This window comes from Equus przewalskii, chromosome 22, assembly GCF_037783145.1.
Source record: "Equus przewalskii isolate Varuska chromosome 22, EquPr2, whole genome shotgun sequence".
Taxonomy (NCBI): Eukaryota; Metazoa; Chordata; class Mammalia; order Perissodactyla; family Equidae; genus Equus; species Equus przewalskii.
In genome coordinates this window covers 31,799,279-31,825,175 of record NC_091852.1, presented here as the reverse complement: position 1 = coordinate 31,825,175, position 25,897 = coordinate 31,799,279, and the positions used below count along the sequence as shown (strand labels likewise).

The window sequence follows — 25,897 nt, the reverse complement described above, 5'->3', positions numbered from 1 at the left end:
CCTCCCCTCATGGAGCTTGAAATCTGCTATGTCCTATTTTCTAAAGGCATTGCAAGCTCAGTATGTTCAAAAGGAATACATTTCTACCCCTTCCTCTAAAAACAGATGACGTTGCTCTTTCTGCTCCTGTTGTTTAAGCTAGTCATGTCGCAATATTTCTAGCTTCCCAGGTTAGAAACATTGGGAGTCAAACTCTATTGCTGTCACTCTCTCATTCCACCTGCCCGCAACACACGTCTAGTGGTCATTGAATCCTTTTGAGTCCCTCTAATGAATATGTCTGTATCATCCCTCTTTTCTTGCCACTGCCTTAATCTAGGCTCACATTATTTTTTGTTGGGCTGTGTTAACAGCCTAACATCTGGTTGTAGTGTATTAGTTCTTCTCTCCTTTTGGTAAATTACTTGCCCTATTGCCAGAATTGTTTTTCCCGAAAATAAATTTTAGTAATTTTTCTCACCCTCCCCAGTGTACCTACATGCTCCACCAGTCCTGCAAGGTAAAGTCGCACTAAGGCCATGGAAACATTGCGTTCCTAGCTCCTATCTAGTTTAGTACCTCAGTACTATAGAACCACTGTCGTTAAATTCTCTGGTTTCTTTGCCTTAGCAGATGTCCTTCCCTCACAAGAGATGCCTTTCCTCCTGTTTCTTCCCCATACTCTCCTAACTTGTGCATCCTTGAGGACAATTCACATGTCACATCTCCTCTAAATTCTTTCTCACTCATACTGACAGCATTGGATTCCTCTGTACTCTCATAGAATTTAGCACATCACCTTGCAGTGTGATTACTTACTCTTTTCCACTAAATTGAGGGCTCAGAAGTTAGGTAGCTGTCCTTATTCTGCTTTGTCATATGCTTCAGTGATAGAGGCAAGTAACAGATTTTTGGGGGGGCTTAAAGTTTATATAGAATTTGGGCTGGCCCTCTTTAAAAAACCCAAAAATTATGAATACAAAATTAGGTGTCAAAGTGCATATTTATTTGAATGGGGAATGGAAGGATCCTGTGCAAGTACCTTCATTGCTTAATCTGCCTGTGCCCCATACCCAGGGAAATGTAAGTACTTGGCTAAAACTTGGTGGAATAATGCCGTGTATATATAATTTTTTTGCTGTTGATTTTTTAAAATTAGGAAACAATATCAGTTAACCATTCTGATGCTGATACTGTTAATAATGCCTAATGTTTCTATAGCACTTCTCATTTTCTAAGCACTTTCACATACGTATCTTATGGGATTTTAACAACTGAGTTGCGAGGAAAGTGACTCAGACTCAGTGACTCTCACTGTGTTTAGCTGCTTGCCGGGTGAAAGAAGATCGAGTTGAAGTTCTTCCTCTGAGATCAGATTTCACTTTGGTAAGAGCAAGTGTTCAGTTCTTCCTGTGCATCTTAACCCTCAGTCAACACCTTGCTCCACCTCCTGTTAGCCTGGGGAATGCTAAGGGATTTCCTGGGGGCTTTCCAAATTCTCTTGCTGCCGCTGCATCTCTCTCTCTCTTCTCCGTTTAGCTTCCTCACTCATTATTTCTTCTTCCTTTCCTCCCCTATTTGTTTATTTGTGTCTTACGTCCACCGGACCCATTCCCTCTCCATCTGTCTTCTCTGGTAGGGAACTTAGTACTTTTAAGTATCAGTTCTTTGAGCTCAGTTTTGTAGTTTGCAGTTGTTGGATTCATTTCTGCCTCTTTGAAGTACTGAATGGGGTGATTTTGGGATCCTCAGTAGTACAAAAAGTGCGTATAGTTTTTGGCACTGGGAAAGGAGACATCCTAAAGCCACGTACTTTATTTACTGCATAGGTACGACATGGGGCAATTTGCAAACCCCACTTCAGAAACGATCAATTTTCATTTGTGTTAAGGAGTTACTGATTTAATAAACCTGCTTAATCTGATAGCAAATAGGAAAGACCAAAATGGAGAGAATAGTGTTCAGACACTAATAGAAGACAAAATAGTGATAGCAACAGCTTTTGTATGCCTGTTATTTCCAGGTACTTTGCATATGTTATTGTTAATGCTCACTTTACAGCAGCAGCTCAGAGAAGTTAAGTGACTTGCCCATGATCTCAAACTAGTAAAACGGTTGAGTGTTTTTCTAAGAGAACTTTATAAAGCAGCCTGGGAACACTGAAAGCATAGCTGCCTGGAGCTACTTAAGCTGAAGGTAAAGAATTCTTTTCTTCCCTGTAGTAGTGTTATTGGAGCACAGAGCTATGATTTGCTGGAAGGGACTTGGCTTTGATGTCGGTCAGACTTCAATTGCCTTTAAATGTTAGCTCTGGTGCTTACAAGCTTCCTGAAGGTAGGGGAAAACACTGTATCTTTCTGAGCCTCAGTTTTCTTACTTGCATATGGATGTACCTAATACAGAGCAGTTGGAAGGATTCAAGGAAATGTGTGTGTGTGAAGCATGGATGCTCTGTTTAAGAAGATGGGAATAGATGTGTGACAGCAATTTTGTAACTGGTTTCATTTCAAACAGTAAAAATAATGTCGGTTCATTGCCTAAAAAACTCACTTCTGGAGACTTATTCTCTGAAAGAATTATTATTCTAGTAGATGCAATAGCAGTCAATTCTTATATGCACTTTTATTATTAGTTGTTATTGAATAGCATTTTTTAAAAAGTCTCAAATAACAAATTATTACTTTAATTTGTGGATTACAACCAAGCCTACATTTTAGACATCCCAACAGTGAACATAAGTTTGGAAACTTTTGCCTCTTGAAAGGAGTGTTTGGTGCTGAATGTGTACCCAAGGAATAAAGTTACTTTTTGTTTTAAATCAGCAAAATGACATAGAAAATTAAACAGTATTTTCTTTAGGGAATCTACTCAGGGTGGACTCCCAGTTTGATCGAGTAGGGCTTTTAAGCCTATTCTTTCTTACTTCTTCTTCTCTGTCCCCAAATCCTCTTGTAGCTGAATTAGATTACTCTTGGCTGAAACTTTTAGATTATTGGTTGATGTTTTGATACATAGACTTTTCAGTACCCCCACGTAGTGGCTTTAAAAATATGCTTGCTTAATAAAAGGTCTGAATTATGTGACCTTGAGAAAGTTAATAATCACTTTGACCTTCTACTTCCTCATCTATAAAGTGTGGTGTTAGCAAGTTATGTTTTATTTAGAAAGAGTAAAAGCCCGCAAAATTTCCTTATGTCTTCAAATAAGACATTTGAAATTAAATATTAATAATTTTTTTAAAATGCTTTGGTTTCTTCTGCCAGCTGAATTTAAGGGTTCTAAATTGCTTCATGAAAAGTATTGCAAAGAATGGGCTCAGAGAGCGAGAGAGCTTGATCCTTCACGAGCCCTTCTCAGTACACGCGTGGTCCTTCTCTGTGCGAAGAGCTGGAACTAAACCAAAGGGATGCATGCCATTAGTCAACACAAGCATGGTGTAGGAGAGAAAAACAGCCCATTAAATATCATTCCAATATGCTGTTTTCCTCCCAGGGGATTTCCTATCAGAAATTTGAGCCTGACTTCTTCTGAGTAAAGTTTGTAAACTTTATCTTTATTCCTATCCAGATTCAGCAAAGGGAAATCATGAAAGCCACAAACTGAATTTTGGAGGTGCTGATTGATGGGGAAAGATAAAAATATCTAATTATGTTTAGTACTTACAGCTCAGTGATAGCTAAGTCGGCAATATGATAGACGACACTTATCATAATTTTTGTAGAAAAGATTCCAGAACAGGAGAACCAATTTGGAGTAATAATAGGGAAATGGTGGAAGTAGAGTTATTTTAAAGGTTATGGGGGAAAGACCTTGAAATGACCTTGAGTGAAGAGCATGAACTCGAGGTAGTAGGTGAGGGGAGAAGTTGAAGCAGCGTGGTGATAATATTCTGTTCTACCCTCCGACCTCCCAGTTCCACAGTTTTGTCTGTACTGGAAAGGTTGTTTCTCTTCAGCATCCTTTAGGACTTTACCTTGAGGGTTAATTCAGTCACAACTGACAAAGCCACCTATTGTTTTGCCCCAGTATCCTCATTGAGATCTCACAAACTCAGTGAAAATCCAGTCCCTGAGAGGGCGGCTGAGGTATGACAGATGTCTTTGGATTGTCACTCCCTCTTGCTGTTGACAAGCCCTTATACAGAGCAGCTGCCAGCCCTGTTTCAGGGTCCCATGGGGACACTCTCAATATCCACACTTTTTCTAAGCACCAGGGACACAGTCTGCACTGGCCCCCTGGAGAATTGCCTCATTCCAGGCAGGCAAAAGGGCAGGAGGAAGGAGCCTGAAGTAATTTCTCAGGAGAATTTGCTGCCAGTGTAGGAATTACACCTGAGAATTCTGTGGCACAAAGTTAATCCTTCTGTACATTTTTGATTTCCCCCAAGAAAGTTATGTGGCTGGAGTGAATGCCTAAGGAGCCAGCTAGCTGCCTCTGCCGTCCGACATTGACCCACGGTCATTCATCTGCAAGGGCAGCCCTCGGAGGACTCTCCCTGCCTGGTTCTGTCCAAGAAATATTCCTATTGTGTTGTGGTCCTTAACACTGAAAATGTGGTAGCAAACGGGCAGACTGCCCAATAACCTAAATTCCTCTGAGTTTAACTAGGGAGCGAGAGAATAGAAGAAGCTAAATCTTCATCTCAGAAACATCTAAATCTTTTCCTGAGTCAACATGTGTAGTATGAGTTAACAGTATGGGGGAGGGCCCCTCTCTTTTAGGAATGTTCTAAAAGAGAACGTTATGGATGGAAAATATGTAAAAATGGGCGCCCAGAGAGAATGAATCGGAATCCATAGTTCTCTAATGTGTGTGTTTGCTTATTTTTTTAAAAATTATGGACGAGGGTGGAGGAGGAAGGAAATAAATGTAATCGAATAGACTATAAGTGATTTGTGTAATATATTAAAAAGAGAGAAAATTCAGTCTTTGAAATAGTCAGTTGAGTAATCCCAGACACGCCACTGATTTGTTATGTAAGCAAACCCCAGTGACCTTTAGCCTGTCTGTGAGTTACATGGTTTTTGAAGCTCTTCAACTCTAAAATTGACTTCATAGTTGGGTGTCGGCAGTAAATAAGGGATCTTAACTCTAAGGCATCACAAAATATAATTTAGGTGTGTAATGCTGGAAGTGGATATGAATCCGGTGAAGCGTCTTTATAAAGTTAGTATCTGTGTGCTCTAGGGAGCCTGCACTTAAGGAAAGAACACACAGACATTTTGGAAGGACAATGAACCCTTAGCTCAGCCCTGCAATCTTAGAAATAAAAGGAAGTAACTTTCAAAACCAAAATAAATTTCACAAACGTGTGTTAGTATAAATGCATTTGTTGAATATCCGTAGGTAATAAGATAGCCTAATTTGTATATTATATGTATTTGCCTTTTTAGTAGGTTTTTTCTCCCTATTAGAAAATTCCTAGGAAAAGGAATGAGATACTATTTTCACCAAAACTTGTTTAGAGTATGTGGGTTCTTGGGTCAAAGTAATGTTTTTGATTTTTGTATGTCTACATAATTGTGGATTAACATGCCGCTTCTCCATATTATAGTATTAGCTGAGATGTATTATGTGACTCTTCATTATGTTGAATTGTCGTTTGAAAACACATGAAAGATAAATAAGCTTGCTTTGGTTCACTCATCCTTCCCAGCGGTGCAGATTTGGGTTTGCACTCTGTCTGTGTTAAGAAGTACAACAGCAACAGTTGTGCATCGCTTTCTGCCCTGCTCTCTGTCTCTCACATGGAGTTGGCTAAACCAGGACTGTAAACTTCTGCTTCTGAGGCGCTTATCTAAAACAGCTTGGTAAAACTAGGAGCAGAGTAGCCATCAGAAAATCAGAAGAAAGCTGTGTTTTTAATGGCAAAAGTGAAAATTCTGAAAATTCCGTATGTTTTTGAAGAAATCTTTTCATAATATTTCCTTTTCTCTTGCTGGAGTTAAGTAATCTAGCCTAAAGAAATTATTTTTCTGGCAACATTTACCAGTGGTAAACATTTTTCTCCAAGTAATTTAGTAGTTTGAGGTGAAATCTTTTTTTGCTGAGGAAGGATGATAGGATTTGAAAAATATTGTGAATTGTAAAGAAGGAAATAATCATTTCTAGTCCTGTCTTCCAAAATTAGATGCTAACATTTTCCCATGTTTACTGCCAGTCTCTTATTTTTCTAATTTTTATTATGAAAGATTTCAAATGTACATTTTACAGTGTACATATTCCAGTAAATTCTTGTATATCCATCATTCAGCTTTAACAGCCATTGGTTCATGGCCAGTTTCTTCTGTCCTCTTCCATTTCTTGGAAGCAAATCCAAGACATTTCACCACTTTATCCATAAATATTTCAACCCAATTACTTTTTACATATATACTTTTAAAACATTCTAAAAGTATAGTTTTCTTAAAAAAATAGAGAATGCTAAAGTCCCTTTCTGGCCTCTCTCTGATTGTAGGCTGCCACTTTCATCTGTTCATCCCTAAAAGTAATTAGTTCTGTAATTGATTTAGAATGTATCCTTTTAATTCATTGTTGAATATGATGAAAGTACATATATACGTATTTGTGTGTGGCATAGATTATTTTATATATGTTTTGAAATGGAGATAAATGATATGAAACTGTACTTATTCTGCAACTCTAAATTTCATTTTGAGATCTAGATTGTGAGTCTGTTCTTTAATAAGTGAGTCTAATCCATTCATGTTTATTGTGAATACAGATGTCTGGATTTATTTCAGTCCCATTGGTTTGTGTTTTTTGTTTACTATGCTTTTTCCTTTTTTCTTTTTTCTCCTGTTCTAACCTCTTTTACGTTGCTGAAATATTCTTTTTTCCATCTTTTTTCCTCCTGTTTTATAAATTATATTTTCCATTTCTGGGTTTTTTTTTAACGTTACTTTAAATTTTTAACATACATATTTGACTCATTTTTCTATTGGAGTTTGAAGTGAAATTATTTCTATCCTATGACTGGAATTTTTTTAGCCAGAAATATTTTCATTATTTGTAAATGTTTTTTCACGGTTACTATGGTTTCATTTATAGAATGAAACCTTGTCAGTTAGATCTCACATTTCTTTTCCAATATAGGATTTATGTTATGTTTAGTTGAAACCTGGTGGTTTTATCAGGCTCTCATCAAAACTGAATACTTCATAGTATTTTATACACTTGGCATAGTAGCACCTTCCTTATGGCCTGTTTTTCTGATGTAACTATCTATCCTGTAAGATTCTTAATTATCTCAGCGGTCCTATTAAAGTTATCTTTGCTTATAAGCTCCCTCAAATCTTTATTGGGAGTAGAGTATCCAAATGAAGTGGTTAATGGAGGAAGAGTTCTTCTAACCAAGGGTGCTTGAGAGGAGTGGTTGGTTTAGGATGTGATGGTATGGTGCCATACCAAAGCAGACTGTAATAGTTAGGTGTATTTGAATGGAACAAACAGAACCTCATAGAAATTACCTTTGGCAAAATGGAGTTCACCATAAGAGTGGATGTTGGTGACTGTGCATCTTAGGGACCAATTACTTTGTTTCCCTCCCATTGGCAGTATTGGGTCTCCAAGGACTACCTGCTTCTGTTTTAATGTCGGCTGTGTTCTTCTGTCTCTGTCAACTGATTCGTTTTGCTCTCTCATAACTCAGGCTTGGATGTGCCCTATCCTAGCCTCTTCATCCTTTACTCCTCTTCCTTCTATCTTTTCAACTCTACCTCTACCACTAATTTGTTTTGGTCAGTGTTTCCTCTTCTTATGTTCCCAGGAGAGACACTCTAGCCCAGTTCTGCCTTTCAGGTGAGCGCTTTGGTTGTTGTCCTTTGGGCAAAGAGCCCAACTCTTGCTCCCTTGGTTATGGTTGGAGGAGGGGGCATAGCATAGTGTGTAGTTGCATATTCCTTAGAGCAGGGGCTGTGGAAAGTTTGAAATCTGTATTAGTCAGTTCAGCTGTCATAAAAATACCGTAGACTGGGTGGCTTAAACAGCAGAAATTTATTTTGTCATGGTTCTAGAGGCTGGGAAGTCCAATGTCGAGGTCTAGTAGGGTTTGGATTTTGGTGAGAGCTCTCTTCCTAGCTGGTGGATGGCCACCTTCTCACTGTGTTCTCACATGGCCTTTCTTTGGTGCTTGCATGTGGGGGGAGACAGGGTGAGAGTTAGGGGAGGGCGATATCTCTTCCTCTTCTTACAAGGCCATCAATCCTCTTAGATTAGGACCCCATCCTTATGGCCCAATTAATCTTAATTGCTTCTAAAAGCCCTATCTCCAAATATAATCACATTGAGAATTACAGCTTCAACATACTAATTTGGGAGGGCATATGATTCCATCCATAGCAGCATTATAAGGTACTATAACTCAGTCTTGTAAACTTGATCAGGACAGATCTTTATTTCTAGAACAGTCATACCACTGACCTGCTATTTTTATATTCTCTATCTTGGTGATTGGTATTACTATCCAATCAATAACTCAAGTAGGAAAGCTGAGATTCATCCTAGACTCATCTTCCTTACCTCCACATTACCAGGTCCTATTGCTTATAGCTCTTAATTACTGAATCTCTCTCCCATTTTCATTTATTTTTCATTTTCATCTCTGTTTTTGAAAACGCCTCTTACCTGACCTTCTTGTTTCCAGTTTCTCTTGCTTTTTATAGGTCTTCTGCACCATTGCTGGAGTGATCTTTTTAAAACAAAGTTTGACTATATCATTCTCTGTACCGAAATTAGCTTCAAAATTGAATATCTAAACTCTTTAAGAATGGTGTGCAGGCCCACAATAATTTATCCTGTGCTCACATCTCTAGCCTCATCAACTCTGGTTTTCCTTCAGCCCCAGTCCAGGTATAAGAAACCGCTTGCAGTCCTGTGCCCTCTTGCCTCTCTGTGGGAGCTCTTTTATCACTCCTTCCACCCTGTCTAACTGCCCCCTGTTCTTTAGGACTCTGTGCAGGGGCCTCTGCCTCCAGAAAGCTTTCCCTTTCTCCTCAGTTTCAGTTTGGTGTTACTCTTTTGTCTTCTTGTGTCTTGAGTGTCCATTTACTTATGTTGTTCTTCCCTTCACGTGGCCCTTGAGTCCCCAGACTGTGTCCTCATTTCTCTAATTCTGCCACCCAGCAACATTCCAGTCACATAGGCACCCCGTGTGTGTTGTTGAATCAGTAAATAGCAGAATTTGAGTTATTTTCTACCAGTGTGGCCCCCTCGGCATTTTCACTCTGGACAGGTAATTTATCTTTCTGTTTTATAAAGGAAAGACAAGACTCTCAATCAATATTTGTAGTATGTTGTAAAGGCAACGTCCTGTGATACTTGATTTTCTTTGATTCTGGGGAGCAAAATAGAATTAATAAATTCTATTATTATTGAAGGAATTTGGAAAGATTCATAAATGTCAACTTGAAAATAAAAATTTCATGAATGCTTTTTTGATCAACCCTATAAAAATGAGGGAGAAGTTCAAAAGAACAGACCCTAAGCAAAGACCTCGTGTTTTCTGTTGGATGACTGCATGATGTTGGTGGGTAGTGGAATGTTTTTATGCTTTTGGAGCAATAGTTTAGTAACATTACCCTAGAAGATGAATTATGGCTGAAAGTGTAAGTTTTGCTATCACGACCAGTTGGCTTTATGACAAACTACCTGCAAATGACTACAGCCTCGCATTTGCTAACTTCAGGTAGTGCTGAGGCAGCTACGGATGAGAGAAATGCCAAATTTAAATGCAGTAACAGATGCTGAGCAACTTTGACAAGCTGCAAACCATTGCAGCAAGCTCTTTTAATGTTGTACTCCTTTTACAGTCAGAATTGTTTAAGATAACTAGAAAATTGTATGCATTTGGGGCAGTTTCTCTTAGAGTTATTTTTAGCGTAGAACATATTTTTCCTCGTTAGTCGCCATAAAATCTGCATTGGGCAGAATGATTTGTTTTATGTTTCAGACACTGATTCTCTACTACATAGAAACTGTGCCCACTGCACATTACCAGTACAACTTGTTGAAAAGTAGAATGATTAGTCAGTTAATCAGTTCCTGTTTCTAAATAAAACCAAATATCCTATTTCATTTTTATCCTCTCCTGAAGTTAGAGTTATCAACCAGGTATTGGAGAATCATATGGTCACAGCTAAAATATTTAGAGATTTATAAAGGATTTGGCGACTCTGTCATTATATTAAAGTTTTGCAGGGAGCATAAAGGCCTTAATTTAAAAATGATTTTTAAAATTTGATTTTTTTCCTAAGCTAATATATACACAAGTAGGATTGCCAGATAAAATAATGGATACCTGGCTAAATTTAAATTGCAGATAATCAATAAATTAATGTTTAGTATAAGTATATCCCAAGTATTGCATGGGATATACTTATACTAAAAAATTATTCATTTATCTGAAATTCAAATTTAACTAGGTATCCTGTATCTTTATTTGCTAAATCTGGCAACCTTATATTAACATAAAGTTTAAAAATCACACACAAATTCAGTGCAAAATAAGTTTCTCTTAGTGTCCTCCAGCCCCCCACATTCCCACTATTAGTGTCTTTGGAAAGCTTTCAGAAGTAGTCTATATTTTTATAAACATGCCCATATTAATTTTAATTATACAAACATTTTCTCTTCCCTTCTTTTAAACAAATACGAGCAACTTAATACATTGTCCTGCAATTCTTTTTTCATTTAACAATATTTTCACCATATGATTTTTGCAAGACAATATGGAAAATATGGAGTAATGTGGTAGAGTGAGTTTGGGCTTTGAAGTCAGGCAGAGTTGGATTCAAATCTAAGTTCTCTGGCTTACTAGCTGTGTGACCTCAGCCTCTCCTTTCCTCTGTTGTCTTATCTGGATAATAGAGAAAATAACATGCCAGGCAATGCAGGGTATTGTAGAGAGCAAGATGGTCAGGGTCTCTGCTCCTGTGTAATATGTGTAAAACGCACTTACCGAACGCTGGTGCCTCAGGTACTGAATTCATTGAGCCGTTATTGAAAGCTCTTGTAGTTCTGAGTGCCGTGGCTACTGAAACAGGTTCATTTATAACCAAGTGGTGATGTGGCTACAAGCAGAATACATCAACAGCAGCTAGTATTTTCCATACGATTTGAATATGCTTATTCTCATTGCGTGGAGGGATTTAATATCTTGAGATGTAACAGCCATTTTTTTAAATATACTTTGAATATGAATATAAGGAGACTTATTTTTTATTGGGGATTTTTCCTGAAATCTTGGATTTTAGAAGTGATTTGTTTAGACATATGTGAACATTATATAAATGGTGGATATTACTGATCTTTCTTTGATGTACCTAAAATACTTAATTCTGACTTGATAATGCCTTGATCATGCCTTTGTATGGCTTGTTGGCTATGTTGAATTGTCTATACCAGTGCCTTTCAGATTTTGTTCACATGGGTCCCTATTTCTTCCTTTGGTTTCTCCTTGTGTAGGACAAGGTCTACACAGTTTTGAACTTGGAAAGAGCAAAGAGAATGATAAGGTGAGTCTTCCTGCACTTGAGAGGCAGCATATTGTAGAAGTTAAATTTTTAATTACTCTGGAGCCAGCCTGTTTGGATTCAAATTTGACTCCATCACTTACTAGTGGTATGACCTTGGGCAAGCTACTTAACCTTTCTGTGCCTCAGTTTCCTGATTTGGAGCGTGAGTGGGTAGCACGAACATTAAAGGACTTCATTGGATAACATGCTTTGAACAGTGCCCAGCATGTGGTAGGTGCTGGTGTGTTCACTGTTATTACGTCTGCTTCTGCCCCAGCATTGGTGTCAATCTCCTTGTTCTTGCATCCACATCTCATTTCTTCTCTTTACTGCCCCTCTGATTGATTATCCTCCCTGCTAGCATGAATCGCCCAGAAAATCCCTCAGAACTTGGCTTTCTTCTGACATGTATTGGATCTTCTTTAAGTCTTACCCACTGGCCATGACCCACTGTTATCCCAGGCGCCCTTCTCTTTCTCTGTAATGTTGAGATGGGAAAAGAGGGCAGGCTGATGGCTGGGTGAAAAGGAGAATTCCTATCTGCAGTTTGCTGTGAGTGGACTCGATCTCTCCATATCAAAAATTCTGTGACTACAAATGAGTTTGTTTCTGCTTAGTGCTGAATCCTTGGGACAGGGGTATAGGGAATGGAAAGGAACAATTTTTTTAAAGCTCTTGTCTCTTTGTCATGGTTACTAATTCTGAAATCTGGGAAACCTCAAAAGATGTATTTATTTTACGGACATCAGAGCAGAGAAGAGAAACTGGGAAACTAGTTTTTATCACTGAAATCCAGAGGAGTGGCGCTCTCATCTGGGAGCTTAATGTCAGTGACTTGCAGCTGAATTGAGCTTTTTTTTTTTAAACCTTTATAAGAGTTTCTCTGGAAAAACAAAAGTAATTCTATTTCCACGTAACTTACTTGTAGGTGAACTTTTGTATGACAGTGTTTTTCTCAGTTGGGAACTGCTTACTCAGTACTTTCTCGACAGACTCTTCATGAATCCTTTGGCTTCTGAATCCATAGGCTACCTCCCTCTCCACATCACGAATACCTGCCTATCATTCTAAGTTAATTTGTCGTAGGGGAAAGAGGGTAGAGCTAAATTTTATTGTGCATACCCAGCACTCGTGTATAATTTTACTCTTTCAAAACTTTATGAGTATCATTTGTATGGAATTAGAGATTTTTAAGTTAGGAAAGGATAAGTAAGTGACTTAAAAGGGCATCTAGCTAGCAGGTGGTGAAGCTGAAACTTTAATTCAGGTCCTGAGACTCCCTAGTCCATCCTATTTCATTGCTATCATGCTTCTTCCTGGGTGGTTCAATTAATATACCTTTGTAGACCTGGGCTTCCTGATATTGGGCTGTCTTTAATTTTATTTTTTAATTATTAGAAGTAAATATTTTTTTTTGAGGTGGGGCATAATAGTGTATTTTATGAATGAATATTATAGTCCCCTTGTAAAAAATACATCTAGTCTATTTTTAAGATCTCTTTGTATTTTTTCCCATGAAACTGCAATGTCTGGCATTGGCATGCTCATCTGCCTGGGCTCAGCGTTAATCTGGAATACATATTTTATGGCTATGAGTTATGGTGTGAGCTGGAAATTGGTATACTTTATTTATCTCATTTATTACAATATAACCAATAAGTAAGTTTGTTTTCCAAGAAACTAAGTTTCACATGAGAGGCCCCTCACTCAAGGCCATACCACTATTTAGGTTTCGATTCCAGATTTGAGCCAGTGCCCTCTTTTCCTGATAACAGAGCTCTTTTTAAAACAAGTGCCATTTGTTGGGCTATTTGACTATTTGAAATGGAGTTGATATTTTAAATAGTATGTTCTAAATTGTGGTAAGGAAAGTCAGTAAGTACTGTTCTCTGTTATTACACAGGTGAAGTGCAGGCATCGATGGTCTACACATCTGCTTATATACATCACATATTTCTTTTTTTCCCCAAATGTATTTTCTCTTAAAGAGATAACAGGACAGCTTGTTCCTTCTCAGAGAAATCCTCTGTTTGATCTTTCAGATGAAAAGTGAGAATGTCTGGCTGTAGATTCCTTTTTTCCATTGAAGGAATGACTGACTGACTTTCTGATGACACAAGGTTTTCTGCAAGGCAAAGGATAGGTGTAACTAGGGAGACAAATGTGCAAAATTGTTAGACAGCAGAGATTAAAGATGAGTTGCTGATGTGGACATTGTCATTGGAGATCTGTATCCAATAGTTTAAAGAGCAGATAAGTATTGTCAGAGAAAGATGAGATCTATGAGAGTTGAGGGAATTGAGAACATTTTTGAATGAGAAAGAATAGAAGACTATAGTCAGGAGAGTATTTTGAAAAACTTTGAAAAATCTTCCATTTAACATTGTTCTCTCTTTTATTCAGCTTTTTGTTCATGATTTAATGTGTTATCTTCCAGTGGTTACTCTCGAGTGTCACAATTCATTTCTAATTGATATGTGTGTATTGTCTCCCCAGTTAAGACTGGGAGCATTCAAGGGCAGAATTACATCTTCTACTTTTTACATTTTAATTTTTTTGCCCACAGAAGTTCTCATGCAGAGTCAAGTAAACTCCTTCCTCTGTGGGTCTGGAGGTGAATCTTGGATCTGTAAGTGAATCCAAGATTATACTGGTCTGTGTCAAGAAGCAATTAAGGAAATATTTTCGATACTTCTACCATTTTATTTAAAACCAATTTTATGCTTTTTACCTTATTATGCAAGTATGACCTGCAAATATAAGATATTTTCAATAAGTTTTAAAATAATTACTTTTTTCCTTTACCTATAAAGGAAACTATCTCAAGTTAAATCATCAAGATTTTAATGATCAAAGGAATTATAGTAGTATCAAATGCTTTTTAGAGTATATGGTTTTAGAATATAATTTTAGAGTTCCTATAAAACATAATCATTTCGTTTTATTTCTTTTCTCTCCAGCGTTCCATTTTAGTTGCTGTTTATAATCATTGTAAAGAAGAACACTGAACTTTGAAAAAAATGTTAGAAACTATAGGTAAGACCTATTTTTTCCTAACTACTTTTATAAGAATTGAAACTCCTTCCATTGGGATCTTTGAAATATATGTTCTACACAGCAGGATTCCGCCTATAGTAACTTAGTTTTAAAAAGTTTTTATCCACTAACATTATACTAGGGTAATGTGTTCCCATATTTGAACAGTTTCATCTGAAGTGCTATAAAAAACACATCATTTATAAGCAAAAGTTAAAAGCATATGAGATATTTTAGTAATTATGGGTTTTAATAAAATTTATTGTAAACTCAGTTCTGATTTATGAACCCATTTCTGGTTAACGTTTGTTTCTAGATAGTGCCAGAAAGTTTAACGATATTTTTAATACTGGAAGAAGATCATTGCTTAGGTCTGTCTCTTACTTTATTTGTGACAGGTGCAGTACTACTGGGCTTTGCTTTTAGGTTGATAAAGATGACAGTAACAAGCACTTAGGCTGACACACTTCAGTGACAATTTGAGGCAGTTTAATTTCTAGGATGAGATAATTTAGGTTGAAATATCCAAATTTTCCAGGATCATGTGTTAATCTTTTCTTCACACTGTTCTTTAGTTTTAGAGAAACTAGTTTGTAGAACTAGTTTCAGGTTTATCAGGCCCTCATTGCCCCTCATCTGATGCCCCAGTCCCTCGCGCATTCTAGGGAACTCTTTGGGCATGACTATTGGAAGGTGTCTGGATTTCAGTCTGGCGCCTTGGTGATCTTGGCTGGTGTCTTGACGCCTGAAGGCTTTGAGGAGTAGGATGAGAGTGAGTGGCAGGAAAAGGAGAAGGAGCCGTTTTTGTGATAGTGGGGATCATTACTGTGATTTTTGTCCTGGTACTATACCGGTAATGAAAATGCGTGGGTGTACATTTCCTTGATCATCCGTTTTATACTATAAGTCCCACACCATAAAGACTACTAGTCCACATGGGAAAGCTCTTCATAAGAAAGTGGACACCAGAGGGGAAATACAGGATTATTTAAACCATTACTTTTGAATCTTTATTCTGTAAGTCATTACTGAGTTGTACACCTTCCAAGAATTGACATGGGAGTTAATACTAGATTTGTCTTCTGAGATACCATGGGAAATAGGACCCAGAATAAAATTCTCATACAAATCCTTGTCATTGTTTGCTTTTAAAATTCTGCATATGACTAACATTGTTTAAATTTGTATGTGTATGTGAATTCATGTTCAATGTTAATTCGTGTTTAATTTTTCTATTTCTATGTAATTCCACACTTGATGCTATAGCAAGTGTCTCTGGTGATAATTCCTACTCTTTTTGATTACTATAATATGGCAAATATATTTTAATAGATACACTTGTTACCATCATGAATTAGTTAGTCATGTATCTGAACAGTCTCCATTTTTCTTTTTAACAAATATGGTTTCACTTATAAGTGAGAGAGAGAGAGTGTGTGTGTATTTTAGGATGATGTTATGACTGTTATTTGTGGTAGAAACTCACTGTCTGGTAGAATCATGCATGTAAAATGCTACGATTGTTAGGGACATACTTACTCAAAATATTTACTTTAACAACTTTGTGCCTGTTATATAAGGTGGTCGATACATATTTGAACTGTGTTGGTTTAATGCGTATGTAAATATGCTGTTTAATTTTGGGGAAAGACATTTAAAGTTTATGAAAAGTAGTGTTTTTGAAGAGAGATGCATTGTTGTGATATTTTTCCAAGTAAATTTTCAGGTATAGAATGCTTTGCCCCTTAGTATATGAAACTGTCATATTTTGGATGTTATGACTCATCAGTGACATTATCCACATCCACTTATAAGTGAGTTAGTTATATTTCTAATTTTTCTTATATGTAAATAAAATTTTTTTAAGTGAAAATATCACCATTTACAAGATGACAGAGCATTTGGTTTTCAATAGTTTTTATGAAAGAGTTGAAATAGCTGGCATTGGGACTCAAGTATGCTCCATCTGAATTAATTTCTATCCTTTACAGACAATTAATTGCATGTAGCAGACACTATAACCAGTTCCCTGCTTTCAAAAAAACCTTCTTACCAGAGGCTTTAAGGGTTGAAGGACGTATTTATAGTGACACATTACAGTCTTCTTTTTTTCCTGAGTCCATTTTGTGCTCTCAAAAGGAAAAGTTTTAGGATTTCTATAAGCATGGTTTGATGTGTGTCTTTTGAATCCCCTTATTGACTAATGCTGCTCTTTGGTATAGACAAAAATCGGGCCCTGCAGGCAGCCGAGCGCTTGCAAGCCAAGCTGCGCGAACGTGGGGATGTAGCCAATGAAGACAAACTGAACCTTCTAAAGTCAGTCTTGCAGAGCCCGCTCTTCAGTCAGATTCTGAACCTTCAGACTTCCGTGCAGCAGCTGAAAGAGCAGGTAGGACGTGACTCACCTGAAGCAGGCTTTTGCTGCATGGCTTGGATCTTGTGAAAGTCTTGTGTTTTTCTGAAAGGCTGATTTTTGTATGTGTTAATGAATAGTTAATGAAGTCATTTAAACCTCCAAACGAGACATTCACATTCACATTCACTGTGGCTTCCCCCTCTAGTTATTCTTGTAATGGTTGTTGCAGTATAGTGTAGATGATATGACATTGTGTTGAAAGCTGTGTGGATGCTGAAGAATGAGTCCCTACAGGAGAGGGCACGATAAAAATATGTTTAGGGTGGTTGGCTGTAGACTTGGCTTCCATCATCACTAAGGCTCATTGTTCATGTGATCTTGCTCATTCAGATTCAGATATTCAGTACACTTAGAAGATTTCAGATAACCCTGGATTTGCATGGGTAATCGTGCATGTGAGGAAGGGAAATCACCTCTATTTTGACAGTAAAAGGAATAATTACATTGTCATCAGTTAGAGGAATTGAAATTCTCACTTCTTAAAAGAGTGTAAGTAGCAATTGCTCCCATGACAGCATCAGATGGTGATAAACATTAGAACTTCTAAATGTAACACAGTGTTTTTTTTCTGTAAAAATTATGAGCATTAAAAAGTCCTAGCATTTATATTAAAATTGAAACATGTCACAACGACAGAATGAAAACTGGAGGCAGATGTTCTCTGAACTAACTTGATTTAATCACCATTTCTCAAGTTTTAAAAAAAATGTCTTTAAAACAGTTGTTATCCTCACAAGGTTTGAAGTCAATGTAATTATGCCTTCAGTCCAAGATAGTTCTCATTCTAATGTTTTTAGCATTAATTGAATGGTTATGGATGACTTGCTAGCAAATATTCTCCTTTAAAAAGTGAAAAATGAAACTTGAAGACTAGTTTCATAATTCAGTGAAAGAACAGCTTCAGTTAAAAAAAAAAACCAAAAATGTGCCAAATGCAAAAGGAACAAATAGTAGCTATAGAGAAGGGATTTGTTTAATGTCACGTAATTTCTTAATCTAGATATTTTGGTAGCCAGAAAAAATTAAGAATAATCTTTAATCAAGGATAATCTTTAAAAATATTTTTTCTCTAGTGAATTTCTGCTTAATGATTAAAAGTCATGATCATGAATTAAGAAAAAGAGATGTTTTGATATATGTAGTTGTGTTTGTCCCCTTAGCCAGTTATTGGTTGAAAAGCTTGGTTTTAGGTATCCATTTGCAGAATGGGTTGGCCAACTTTTGGAGAAACCCATATCCTGAATATACGTGTGATTATGATGTAGAAGATTGTTTTTTCATAGTGTGTGGAGAAGTTGAACATGTGTCTTCTCCCCTTATTGTATTATGTGAAAATATGATTGGAATGAGAAGAAAAGTTGAAACAGAAAGTTCTAGTAAATATGCTAGGGAATACCGCTAGTCCAGTGAGATAACTGTGGAAATATCCCTTCTGGCCAGCCTTGTGTAAGGGAAACAGCATTTGTACTTACCGGGTCTCCTGAAAGGAGGAGAGAGACAGGCCCGCTTGTTGTTGAACTGGTTAACCATTTCCAAATGGAAGGAGGGTATGGGCTCTTAAACTGTTTGGGTCCCACGTGATTCACCTGAAACCTCCTTGGAAATCTATTGAACATAATATTATTGAGCCTCATAGTCTGTGACTAAGTACAGTCTGATCTTATTTTTGTATTAATGATAGACGCTGTTATAGTTCAAGACTAAGTAAATTGTAAGGTTTGTGAATTCTGTAGGCATGTCTTACATGCCTTCGGACGTTTGGCTCGTAGGTCACGTCTTCAAAGGGCCCAAGGAAACCAGCTGGCCCACACCCTGCTTATTACAACAGCTTGGAGAAGTTGAGTGACTTGTTTATGAGGGTTGAGCCAGAACTAGAACTTGGTTTTCTTGGCTTCCAAGGCATAGCCTTTTCTCTTTTCTCGTTCTGCAGCCTGTCTTACATCTTCTTTCTTTTTTTCCCAAGGGTGGAAACTTGGTTCGTATATGCCAAGAATTTCATTTTGGTCAAAACCATTGATAACTTCTTCACAGTTTTCCTGATTCTTCACTTCAGTCTCCATTCTGACTAACTCAATCTCATTTGTTTGTTGAATCAGTTTTTTTTTTATGACTGAAATTTCAAAAACTTATATTTTCTGTTTTAAAGTTTAAATATAAGTATTCTAGACTTTATCATGTTAGAATTGAATTTTCTATGTAGTTTACCACTAATAATTAATATTTATAATTTAATATTTTATTAATGCACCTAAGGGGTGAAATTTGTTTTGTCCTTTTAAACCAATAGCTACACAAATCTGATCAATGGCCACCTTTTATTTATTACCTTATGCCTAAGTTATCTTTTTAGATGTATAATTTTATATGCACGATAGGTGCAAGTTACTGTCTCCATCTTTTTTAGTATTACCAGAAGATTTGACCCCTCCAGTTTTCCTTGCCATCATTCCCCTGTCTCTTAGAAAGCAAAAGGAGTGAATAATTGAAAAGCCTGAGGTATATGCAGCACGTTGGAGAACATGATCATATTGTTGCATTAATGACAGATGCTGACATGCCATGTTGAATTAAGCCTACTATTTTTTTCCCTCAGATCCTTCTCGTTAGTTCTATTCAATAATGTTTAATTTTTCCAATTTGCTTCTTCAGTATTAAGACTGCCCTTAGAAATCAAACTGTTTCCTTTTGGCAAATTAAACACTTGACAGGTGTGTAACTGAGAGGGCAAAAAAGCCATGCCCTGAAGGGATGTGCTATTTAAATATTGTCAAAAATATTAACAGGTCTGAGAGTATAATTGATGCCTCTGTTTCACTCTGCCACGCTGTGCATTGTTCTAACCGCCAGCTAAAAGGATGTGTGCTATTAAACCTGAATAATCTCTAATAGCTCCAGTTCATTTCCTATTGCATGATTCCTGTTTAAGTGACTGTGTGTCAATGATCTGTCAAATGCAAATTCTCAAGTAGTGTCCTCACTGTCACCTAGTCATCACAGCTAATAACTGCAGGGCTCAATGTGTATTCATGACAAAAATCCAGCTATTGTGGGGGAAATAAACACGTTAGCCGTTTAATAATAGAAACTTGTCAGCCATGAGGACATTGGATTTGCATATTTATTCTAGGACATTTCTCCAGTCCAGTATAGGTGGATGCTACTTTCCTGATTAATTAATTGGCTTGTCTTATGAATTGACCACAGGCACTAAATTAAGTGGCTCTTTACCCTGAGTCATCTATAGGAAAACTCTGAATTAAAATTAATTTCAATAGAAATTTAGGACTAATACTTAAAATTGATGTTGCTAAGATTGTTTTTAAAGCTATGGCAGCAGAGACCAATTCCAAGATTGAAGAAATGATGTGGATAATTTAAGTTACAAAAGCTGCTGATACGGGAAACAAGGCTTGGGCACAGAATATTCTGGAGGTTTCTGCTTGCCAGTGATTTCAACCTTTTGGAGTGTGACATGCTATTATTTTGTTGCTGCTCTTGTTGTTTGATATTTACAGGCTCCTGTTTCATTCATCTTTCTCCCAGAAAAGTGTTGGCTTATATACATATCATCTAGATACATAATGTATATATACATAAATTTAAGCCAGATTTTTCTGAGTTTTTCTTTGGAAATTTTATGATATCTCATGAAATAATTGGAGAGATGCTGACTTAATATAGATCAGGTTGGAAATCACTGTTCAGTGTTCTTTGGAGTAATTAGATCCATCTTTGTCATTTTTATTTTTGAAATATGGTCTTCATGGTATAAAATTTTGCTTTTGTATTTCTGTGTTTCTAAGTTTTACCTGTTCACATTTCAAAAAGAATTTGACACAACTTCTGATGGCAAAACATATTAGCTAATGGGTGACTCAAAGGTACATCTAAACAAAGACCAAATAGAAATATCAGAGAACTGGATATTCCAATGAGCTTGGGGTGTGAAATTTGAATATATCATTTAATTTCTACTTCCCAGGAGCAAAAGCAAAAGCAAAAGACCTAGAGGGTTATATATTGCTCACTGTGAGATGTTGTTCACTGAGCCACATTTTCTGCAATGGGAGGTTTATCTCTAGAAAGGTCATAATCGTTTATTAATAAAATCAATAAAAATACAATGAATAAATAAGTTGGAGTTTCTCACTATCTAGAGGGGACAATAGAACATATATTTATTTTATGTAATTAAATAGAAAAGCAAGAAGGTGAGTGGTATAAGAGGAACGAATTACTAATTTTGACTAGAAGAAAACTTTACATTGGAAGTAACATGTAAGATGAGTCTTGAAAAATGAGTAGGAATTTTCTGCATAGATGGGGGAAATTATTTTGGGTTGCGGGAACAGTGTTTACAAGGGTATAGAGCACTTCTTCTCAGCTGGGGATGCTTTTACATCTCCTTCCCCAGGAGACATTGGCGATGTCTGGAGACATTATTTGTTTATTTATTTATTGCTGAGGAAGATTTGCGCTGAGCTAACATCCGTTGCCAGTCTTCCTCATTTTTTCCTTGAGGCCACTTGAGATAACCACTAGGCCATGGGGCTGGTGCCTAGAGACATTTTTGATTGTTGCAGCTTGGGGATGGGGGGCACGCTACTGGTATGTAATGGTAGGGTCCAGGGATGCTGCTAAACATCATTGCATAGCACAGCCCCCTGAAACAAAGAATTATTGGGTTTATAATGTGTGTAATGCTGTGGTTGAGAAACGCTAATACAGAGTCTGGTACAGATCTGTGTTATCAGAGCAATAAGATATGTGTGGGCTATTGGCAAGAAAGGAAACTTTGGAGCCAGAAATTTATTAAGGTAAGGTTTTTGTTTTTTGGGTTTGTTTTTTATCATCATTGTTCTTTTGCATTCAACTTTCTGTGTCAAACTTTATTGTATCAAGTCGAAATTGTGTCAACTTTGCTTTCTGACCATTCTATTAAATACAGTATTTTAACCATTTTATTTCTCCACATTTTAAAAATTGTAGTAAAAAACACATAAAGGGTTTTAATGACATTTTGATAGATAAGACCTTCAATTATAATTGTAAAATACATGAATGGTCCTTGAAAGCAATGCTGCTTTCATCTTTCTAAGAATGAAATATGCTAAGAATACACACTAAGAGTACAGCATCACATCCTCATTTAGTGATGGGTTTTCTGCCCAAGGGTACATGAGGTAATGTACCCTGTGTATTTTTTTTTTGTTTTCTGATCCTCTGTCTTAAAACAGGAGTAAAATTTAGAGAACCTAGAGTTAGTGTGTATTTCGGAGTCACTTTCAAATATCTGCTGTAGGCAGGGGTGTTGGATGGAACACCACCGTCCTGCCGTGTGTCTGAGGAGTTGCTGTTCTGTAGGTACATATTTGTAAGACAGCTAAATCTAGTTCATGGCCTAAGCGCTGAGGTGTGCTGCCTCTAAGCAGTGGCATCAGCAGCTCTGTTAATTCCTTACATTTATATTTTTTTGGGTTGATGGAAAAGTTGCAAATTTTGATAATTGAGCATTTTCTTGCTCTGTTTTGACTTTGGCAGTTAATTAGAAAGATGCTACTTTGTATGGTTCATGGCAAAGAGCAGAAATGCCTGTGTTTCTTCAGCTTTATTTTATTACTTATATAAATGACAAAAACATAACCCCTCTCTCTGTGGTTTCTGATTTAAGAGTGAAATGAAGAGAATTCTTCTGCAGGCTTGCTGTCAGAAAAGGGGAAGTGACTACCGTCTCCCAAAATGCCTTGCGTAAATTATGACTTGGTGTCTATGGAGAGAGGGAGTACAGGGAGAAAGAAAATATGCCTTGACCCCATTAACAGGAATTATCTAAAAACTGAGTGGCATTCTTCCCAGTTGATGTTGCTCGTGAAAATGAAAAAATATTTTTCTTACGCCTGAAGTGGTTTTCCTTTTATGAGAGTATGGCAGCCGCCTAACAGGAAAGTATCTATTTCTTTGAGACTTTAATGTACGTTATCTAGGAGACGTTAAAAGAGAAGGAGTGACTCTTATGTTTTTACATTTACCATAAAGTTTATTTACTGTAGGAATTTCAAATACTTTATTTTTGGTACAATAACAGCTTTTAAATGTTTGTTCTTTTAACTAAAAGTTTGTAAATATAGAGCCTTTGAAGGGACCAAAATTCTTGTTTTATCCTGGGCAAGAAGGCACTGTTCAAGCTTTTTATACAGTGCTGGATTAAAATGCAACACCATCTTGCTATTGGGTATGCATGTGTGTCTAAAACAGCAAATGGTGCTAATTGTATGGTGTTTTTTTGTGACACAGTTAAATGGTCTTTGGAGAAGAGGGAAAAATGTGCAGTTTACTGGGTATAACCTAAATGAGTCTTTTAACCCAAGAATTTAAGAACAATAGAGGTTGATTTACGTTTGAAGCTGTGGCACCAACAACAGCAATTACATTTAGGAAGCCCTTGTCTGCTGTGGGCTCTGTCTCATTTAACCAGTCCATCAGCTCCATGAAGTGGGTTTTATCCCCGTTTTGTCCATTGAGGAAATTGGGGCTCAGAGAGGTTGTGTAACTTCATTTGGATCACACAATTATTCATTCGTAGATTTAGGAGAAGAATGTAAGTCTCTCTGACCCCGAAGCTATTGCTCTTTTTACTTTTAATTTGCACTGTTTCTAAACCCTTAGTTCTGTAATATAAAGGAACAAATAAGTTGGAAAAAGCAGTCAATAGCATTCCTAAAGAGAAATGAACTTAAACTAAACATCTTGTAAAACTCAAATTCATTATGATTTGCCATTTCCCTTAAATTCTCCTCCAAATTTTAATCAGAGGGCCTTCTTTTTTTTTTCTTTATTTTTGAGGAGGATTAGCCCTGAGCTAATATCTGCTGCCAGTCCTCTCTTTTTTTGCTGAAGGAGATTGGCCTGAGCTAACGTCTGTGCCCATCCTCCTCTACTGTATATGTGGGAGGCCTGCCACAACATGGCTTGATAATCATTGTGTATGTCCATGCCCAGGATCCAAACCCTTGAACTCCAGGCTGCCAAAGTGGAGTGCATGAACTTAACCGCTACTGCCCCTCAGAGGGCCTTTTTAATATAAACCAGAACTTTCATTTTGCTTTTATTTATAACTATGCTAGATTTTAAAGTAGATGAACTGGATAAAGATAATAGTGGAATAGAGAGGAATATGGCAAAGTAACATCAGTCTTCTTGTGTCCGTTTCCATATATTTATACTCGTTGGTAAGGTTTTGCTGTATTTTTATTTTTCTCTGAGCAGACTGAACAGTGAATCAGTTGTATTTGCCTTTTGGAAATGTGGGACTGATAGAAAAAACGCTGCAAAAATTCTAACATGTTGTTTGTCTAAGTTTTCAATTTCTAAATTTATATTTGTCTTGGCATTTAAAATAGATTACTTAATTTTGATACTTTTGCCCCTTTGATGTAGAAAATTTAAGCATACTTTGATGATAATATTATTTTTGGTCAAGCTACATTGTTTAAATTTTTCCCTTCGAAGTTTTGCTCAGAAAGCACAGAAGTGTTGAGCTTTAAATAAAGAAAAGACATTCTGCAAATACACGTCAACACACATGCCTAGACTGTGGTATATATGCTGCGCTCCACTTGCCATTTGTTCTTAACAAGCATAAAAGGAATTTTAGAATTAATTGAGTTTAGGTTTTTTGGGAGTCCATTTACTACTTTTGGGATAAAATCCATTCCATATTCATCTTTGAATACCTTGTACCTAACATGGTACTTTACTCAAACTCAGGAATGATTGTTTGATTAATGAACATGTGAGTATTCAGAACTGTTGTACATTAATAATTGTCTGTCCTTGCAGGGGAACTAATTTTTGACGTAAATAAATCAGCCAAATAACTGAAAGCACTTTGAAGACCTTTCACTTTTCTCTTCGTAACCAAAAGAGGCACTACTCATCATCATCATCATCACAGCAGTTAACATGTATTAAATTTTTCCTGGGTGCCAGGAGCTATTCCATGTGTAGTTACCTGTGTCATCATTACGACAATACTATAAAGTAGATAATAATATTTTCCTTATTTTACAAGTAGGGAAATGGAGGCACCGAGAGGGTAAGTGGTGGAGCTAGTATTTAAATGTAGGCCAACTGACTGAGCTCTGTCGTGTTTTGTTCCACTGTCCTCTTAAACAGAGTAATGAACATAATTTAAGGATTTCCTGGTGATTTGAGGTTTTCGTTATGATCATCTGAGCTCAAATGCTGGGAGTGTGGTGTCATACAATTTGGAGACACACACAATCCAGATTTGAATTCTGGCACTGATATTTACTAGAAGATGATCTTAAACAAGAGTTTATTTATTTATCAAAAGAGATATATATATATATATACACATCTTCACTGAGCCTCTTTTTTTCCTTCCTTTAGTTCTGAAATGGAAACTAAATAACATGGATCTAAAAACTCTAAGGCATAAGCCCAGTGCTTACCAAGCACTTAGTAAATATTAGTTATTAGTTCTCTTCTTATTGCTTCCTCCTCCTATTAAAATTTAATGTTCTAAGGCAATGGTTCTCAAACATTTTGGTCTCAAGACCCCATTACACTCTTAAAAATTTCTAAGGACCTCAAAGAGGTTTTGTTTTGTTTTGTTTTATCCATCAGTGTTTATTAGGTTAGAAATGAAAATTGAGAAATATTTATTTATTTAAAAATAACAGTAGTAAACCCATTACATTTAAAAATTAGTGAGAAGAGTGGCATTGTTTTACATTTTTGCACGTCTCTTTAATGTAGCTTAACAGAGGAAAATTGGATTCTCATATCTGCTTCTGCATTTGATGTGTTTGGATTTGTTGTTTTAGTTGCCATATATGAAGAAAATCTGGCCTCATGCAGATTTATAGCTAGGAAAGGAGGAATATAGCCTTTTTGTGGATATCCTTTGATAGTGCACCAAAATCAGTGC

General features: G+C 36.7%; 1 protein-coding gene across 16 annotated transcripts in view; it reads left to right on the top strand.

The window, feature by feature from the left end:
- The window catches only part of MPDZ (multiple PDZ domain crumbs cell polarity complex component), a 155,049-nt gene that overhangs the window by 10,395 nt on the left and 118,757 nt on the right, over positions 1-25,897 (top strand). For 8 of the 16 annotated variants that reach the window (XM_070590163.1, XM_070590161.1, XM_070590157.1 and 5 more), the window contains exons 2-4: positions 11,443-11,492; positions 14,453-14,528; positions 16,751-16,917. In XM_070590163.1, coding sequence (XP_070446264.1) covers positions 14,513-14,528; positions 16,751-16,917 — 183 coding nt within the window. In that variant the 5' untranslated portion in view covers positions 11,443-11,492; positions 14,453-14,512. The remainder of the gene's footprint in view (positions 1-11,442; positions 11,493-14,452; positions 14,529-16,750; positions 16,918-25,897) is intronic. The other 8 variants (XM_070590162.1, XM_070590160.1, XM_070590156.1 and 5 more) reach the window with 1 other exon arrangement.